The sequence below is a fragment of the Gorilla gorilla genome, chromosome 12 (assembly GCF_029281585.2).
Source record: "Gorilla gorilla gorilla isolate KB3781 chromosome 12, NHGRI_mGorGor1-v2.1_pri, whole genome shotgun sequence".
Taxonomy (NCBI): domain Eukaryota; kingdom Metazoa; phylum Chordata; class Mammalia; order Primates; family Hominidae; genus Gorilla; species Gorilla gorilla.
In genome coordinates, this window is record NC_073236.2 from 34,186,915 (window position 1) to 34,192,914 (window position 6,000).

The 6,000-nt window shown below is 46.1% G+C and overlaps 1 protein-coding gene across 1 annotated transcript in view; it reads right to left on the reverse strand.

Moving 5' to 3' along the window:
* The window catches only part of SNRNP200 (small nuclear ribonucleoprotein U5 subunit 200), a 30,955-nt gene extending 25,599 nt beyond the window's left edge, over positions 1 to 5,356 (reverse strand). Inside the window, exons 1-5 of the mRNA XM_004031417.5 lie at positions 5,127 to 5,356; positions 4,440 to 4,603; positions 2,885 to 3,056; positions 1,249 to 1,441; positions 723 to 778 (exon numbers count right to left, since the gene is read on the reverse strand). Coding sequence (XP_004031465.1) covers positions 723 to 778; positions 1,249 to 1,441; positions 2,885 to 3,056; positions 4,440 to 4,603; positions 5,127 to 5,171 — 630 coding nt within the window. The 5' untranslated portion in view covers positions 5,172 to 5,356. The remainder of the gene's footprint in view (positions 1 to 722; positions 779 to 1,248; positions 1,442 to 2,884; positions 3,057 to 4,439; positions 4,604 to 5,126) is intronic.
* Between the last annotated feature and the right edge of the window lie 644 nt (positions 5,357 to 6,000).

The following is a 6,000-nucleotide window of genomic DNA, read 5'->3' on the forward strand; positions in this document are numbered from 1 at the left end:
CATGTACAAACTATGTCTGTGCTCTAGGGCAAATGTGCAATCTTTTAGTCGGACACAGTAATGAAAAATGGGAGAATACTGTAATAAGGTTAAAATGCAGTAAAACATAGCAGATACATTCTCAATGAAAGTATTCACCGTACTTTATCTTTTTTCTTTCTTTTTGCTGATCCACTTGGTATATTTTAAATAATTATATTGTGGCCGGGCGCGGTGGCTCACACCTGTAATCCCAGCACTTTGGGAGGCCGAGGGGGGGCGGATCACCTGAGGTCAGGAGATCAAGACCACCTTGGCTAACACGGTGAAACCCCGTCTCTACTAAAAATATAAAAAATTAGCCGGGCATGGTGGCGGGCGCCTGTAGTCCCAGCTGCTCGGGAGGCTGAGGCAGGAGAATGGCGTGAACCTGGGAGGCAGAGCTTGCAGTGAGCCGAGATCGCACCACTGCACTCCAGCCTGGGCGACAGAGAAGACTCCATCTCAAAAAAAAAAAAATTATATTGCTTTACATTTGTTAGTTTAAATTTGCGATAGCAAAGTTAAAAGATAACTGCATTTTTTTTTTTAAGCAAAAGAACATATAATGCCCAAGTCTGAAACCCATACAACACCATAAAATTTATCTGGTTTAAACTAGAGAGCTTCTTTACACTAGAAGGGGTCCCTTTACCTTAATCAACTTCAAAAACAAGAACGGACTGGGTCTGTTTATCACTCACCTCCTCATCAGACTCAAACTGCACATTCACACCGTATGTCTCATCAATGTTGTCATCTGAAACAATGAAGGATCAGAAAAAGAGGGCAGTGAATGGCTAGTAAAACAAGACACTCTGGAGCCAATGTCCTCCCTGACTACCTCTCCTCTGGAAAGATCTGAGTGCTAAGGACACATACAGACACTTAGATGATCAACATGAGAGAGCCACCTATGCTGCTCCTGCCAAGACCTTCTCCACCTGCCAGCCTTGGAGTCAGCCCAGCTCTGCTTGCTCAACCACTTGAGCCCCCAAGGCTCTGCCCACATTTTCTCATATTCCACACAATAAAAGGGTCTCAGAGTAAGGAACAGCTGCTGGAATCTAGGAATTCTGGTGTCCATCAATTGTAACTCTTCAAAAAACACAGAACAGATTATGGGAACTCACTGACATTAAGGTTTTTAAATGAATGATGCTAGAAGATGCACGTTTAGGGGTCAACAACAACCAATGAACATGATCAGGACATAAAGAGCGCACTTACCCATATTTTGGATTTCCTTATCTCCACCATAGTCTGTGATCTTTTTGCCCAGGTTCACTAGCACATGGTATCTGGTATCATCTGTTTGACCCAGCAGCAGGTCAATCTCCTTTCGCCTTTCCTTGTCCCGCAGCTTTTCATTCTTTAGAACAGCTAGAACTTCATCAGCTGCCCCACAAAGGATATCACGTGGCTGGTGGCAAGGAACAACCAACCAATATTGAGAACGATGACAGGCAAAACATCACTAACCAGGTGTATGTGGCAGCAGGATGTGAAGAGCCACACCTCTTCAAAACCCGCCGCATACTAGGCTCTGACCTTTCTCATTAATGCTGATGCCACAACTAAAGGAAGACTCGTCTGTTTTTAAAAAGATTAGCTAGGTGGCCTCAAGCAGCAGGACACAGCTTCCACAACAGCTTGCCACATCTCCAGGTGGTAGTCACTTGGCAGACCTCCTCTAGCTTGCCACACTTTTGTAATTCTTTGTCCTCACTTCCTCTAGCACCCACCTCAACAGAGCTCCTCAGACTCATAATGGTCCCCAATCTAATCACACATGTGTAATGGTTAGGAACATAGATTCTAGAGATAAACTATCTGGATCATATCTTGGCTCTGCCAAATACTACTTCTGTGACTTGGGAAAATTACTTAACTATTCTTGCCTCACATCTCTCTTCTATAAAATGGAAAATGAATATTAACAGCACCTATTCATGGAGTTATGTGGGGTTGGGGGAAGACACGTGCTGTTCCACACAAATCGAGTGCTCAGTAAATATAAGCCACTTCTGCCAACCAGTACAGCCCACAAGAGAATCCAGAGAAAAGGTTCAGTCTCCCAGCTGTGACCCTCTCCCTTTCTGACACATGGTCTCATCCTCTGGCCACCTCACTCTGAGAATATTGAAATAAAGCCAACTCGTTTTTTTCTATACTCTCACAACAATTAACACAGAAGGCTTCTGTGACAATTCCTCCCCACCAGCAACCAATCCAAAAATTGTGCAGTGGACACAAGCTGGGGGTCCTCAAATTCAATTCCGTTCCAACACTAACTACCTGGAGACAGCGTCAGATCCCACAGGCTGAGGACTCAGTCGCACAAGCCTGCCTCGCACTTCATGATGCCAGTCACAAGCACAGGTTGTTTGACCTGTGCTTCTCACTATACAGCTATAAATCGAGGTTTCCACAATCCCCTTTTGGGGTTCAACTAATTTTCTAGAGCAGATCAGGGAAACACTTATTTTTACTATAAGGCATATTACAAAAGATGCCTACCGAAAGACAACAGATGGAAGAGGTACACAGGGCAGGCATGTGGGAATGGGTGTGGCGCTACCAGGCCCTCTCAGGTGCACCACCCTCCAGAAACCTCCGTGTGTGCAGCTATCCACAAACTCTCTAAACCTAGTCCTTTTGGGGTTTTTATGGAGGCTTCATTATGTAGGCATGATTGATTAAATGACCAGCCTCCATTCTGAACTACCTAAGTGCTGCCAGCCATCAGTCAACTCATCAGCATACAAAAAGATACTTAGCACTTCGAAGATTCCAAGGATCGTAGAAGCTATATGCCAGAAAATGAAATAAAGACCTAATATATATTTCACAATATCACACTCACCTGGTCCCCAAGAGCAGCCTGGATGAAGCTGAGTAGCACCTCATAGGTCTCCCGGGTCTCTTTAGTTTTGGGCTTGTAGATGATGCCCACCATCTCATCAATGCCCTCCGACAGCAGAGTATAACCCTTCATCTTGTTGATGTCATGCCGGTCCTCATCACGCTTTCTTCGCCTAATGGACATGCAATGTGATATTGAATGGCAGAACCTTTCGTCCCCGAGGGAAGACTGGATCAAGCCCACCCTCCTCTCCTCAGCTTCATGGCAAGAAGTTAATATCTGAAAACAGGTATCTGAGCCTCAGCAAATGATTCCGTTTGGCCTTAATCACTTGCAGGAGTATTTCTTTATGGGACACAGTGACAAAAAGAAAAATTCCCTATCATCTTCTCACTAGATGCACTAAACATTACAATGAGATATGTTTCTCATTTAAAAAATACAACCCTTTGGCCAGGTGCAGTGTGGTTCACGCCTGTAATCCCAACATTTTGGGAGGCCAAGGCAGGCGGATCACCTGAGGTCAGGAGTTCAAGACCAACCTGGCCAACATGGAGAAACCCTGTATCTACTAAATATACAAAAATTAGCCAGGCACAGTGGCGAGCGCCTGTAATCCCAGCTACTCAGGAGGCTGAGGCAGGAGAATCGCTTGAACCCGGGAGGTGGAGGCTGCCGTGAGCAGAGATCACGCCACTGCACTCCAGCCTGGGTGACAGAGTGAGATTCCGTCTCAAAAAAAAAAAAAAAAAAAAAAAGTACAACCCTTCATACGTTGTATGAGACTATTATATAATAGGATTTTGACTAGTTTTTCACCTCTCCAATGCATTTTCCCTTTCTAGCTAGAGAACCAAGCTCTAACAGAATCTACTGCCGTTGACTATCAACAAAGTATAACAAAACTGGAAAAGAAGATATAGCACAAAGTGGAAATAATGTATTAAGTCATTTCAAACATAACTACTTTAATCAAACTAAACCTAGGAATTTTGGAAACTTCATCATAGCAAAGGGAGCAAGACACCAAGATATTCAAGATCAAAAGATAATGATGAGTTAAAGGTAAGTTTTGAAACATATCCCCAAGAAATCTTAAAAAAAAAAAAAAAAAGGAAAAAAATGCAAACTAAGAAAGAAACCTGTCTTTCATACTATGGATGCTTAAATTAGTTTGTAACAACAAAATAGGTAGAACGTGGACAAGAGTAAAGGGAAAAAGTAGGGGTAGGAAGTTAGTAATGGAAAAAAAGGAAAAAGAATTACTGGGACATAGGAATAGCAAGGGTCTTGAAAATACCCTGAAGAAAATTAAGATCTGTCTATGGACCAGAAACACACATGTAAGAAGAAGGTACCAACAAGTTATTTTCCACTTGAGATGCACTTGTTAAGGCCAAAAAATCTTTAAACTCTCCTGGTCTGTTTTTACCTTCACTGAATTGTTTTAATGCCACTGATCTTACACCAAGCATTTCAGCAAAAATGCTGCTCGAATGTTAAAGGGAAGAGACTTTGGATCTGAAGGAAAAAATAGTATCCCCTTGGCACTCACTTGGCTCTTCTTTCCTCCTGCATCTGCGGTTTGGTCCGTTGAGCCTTGTCTCCCATACGGGTGCCCTCCAGCTTCCCAACAAGGGACAGCACCTCTCCTGTGGGTTCATCCCGGCGGGTCCGGTCAATGAGAGAACGGTCAGCTTGGAGCACAAGATTCGAGTTCTGAAAAGATCAAAACATTATTGAAGCTTTGACATAAGCAGGGCCAATTCCTACTATCATAGTTACCCCAGCTGATGGAAAAATCTTAGTAACTAGTTGCTTATCATCACTAATCGTAATAAAAATATATTTTCCTTAAGAATTGCATAGCATAACGCTGTGCAGAAGCATACAGCTGAATAAGTCTTATGCGCTGTCGAATCAGCTAAACAATTCTTGTTCCTAACAGTGCCCATCATAACCCACACCTGTGAAAAGTAGTGAGTGGGTTGGGAGTGACGTGTGGAAGGGGGAGGGCTTAGCGTTGAAGGGACTCGAGAAACTCCTCCTAGAGAGATCTTAGCGCTCCCCAGACCCCAGCAGGTTATTCACGTCATCGTATAACCCCCACCTTCACCCCGATTCCATTTCCCCTTCGTTTTCGTGGCTCTCCTGTAGGCCTTCAGACTGAAATTCCCTTTTTCAGCCTCCCCCTCCCCATTGGACTCCTGAGCCTGGAATCCTTCCCCAAGACCAAACGCACCGCCTTGTACTCGTATTGCAGACTACGGGCGGTTACATCCGCCATGGCCGCGGCTGCTCGGAGGCTTCAGACCTCCACGCCTCCCTGCCGCAAGCTGCAAACGGCCGCAGATCTCTGCTCCCGCCGCGCCGGAACGACGCATGAAAGACGCACTGGGGAAGGAAAAGATACGGGTTCCCTTCCGCTTCCGGGTCGCGCCCCAGAAGTGCGGAGCGGGGCGTGTCCGGGGCGTGTCCCTGGCGTGTGCGCGCGGCTTTCCGCAGCCTTCTGAGCGGGGTGTGTGGGCCTGGTGCGTCTGGGTCCCCGACTCCCTAGAGACCCCCGCACTCTGGTTCTGGCCGCCCGCTGGCACTAAGGACCCAGGGCCCGTGCTCTCCCCGACCTCAGTCTCCAGCCCCCGGCACCCCTCACATCATAACGAATGCACGGCTGCTTAGCCCCTGTCCTGTCCCAAGACCTTTCCTTCCGGTTCCTTCCTCTTTGGCAACAGTCCCATGAGGTAGGCAGGAAAAGAGGGGCCGAAAACCCCATTTCCGTTTGAGGTAACTAAAGTACCCAGCGAGCGAGGTAACTAAAGTACCCAGCGAGCAAGCTGACTTGCGCGTGTGTGTCTGTGTTTGTGTGTTTTAATGATTGGCTCCTTGCTTTGGGTTTCTCTTCTGTGTTCAACAATTGAAAAAGAAAGCTACTATCCCCCACCAATCCCACCTAAACCTGTGCCCCCAAGACCCTCGTTTTCACCCAGCTGAACGAACAGGGCCGGGGCCCCCATTTGCTCCCACTTGTCGGTAACATTCTATGGTAGGGCCCTCCCTGCCGCCCAGGGAAACCAAATCCTTGGTGACTGACTTAATTTCTTCCCCAGCTACAAAGT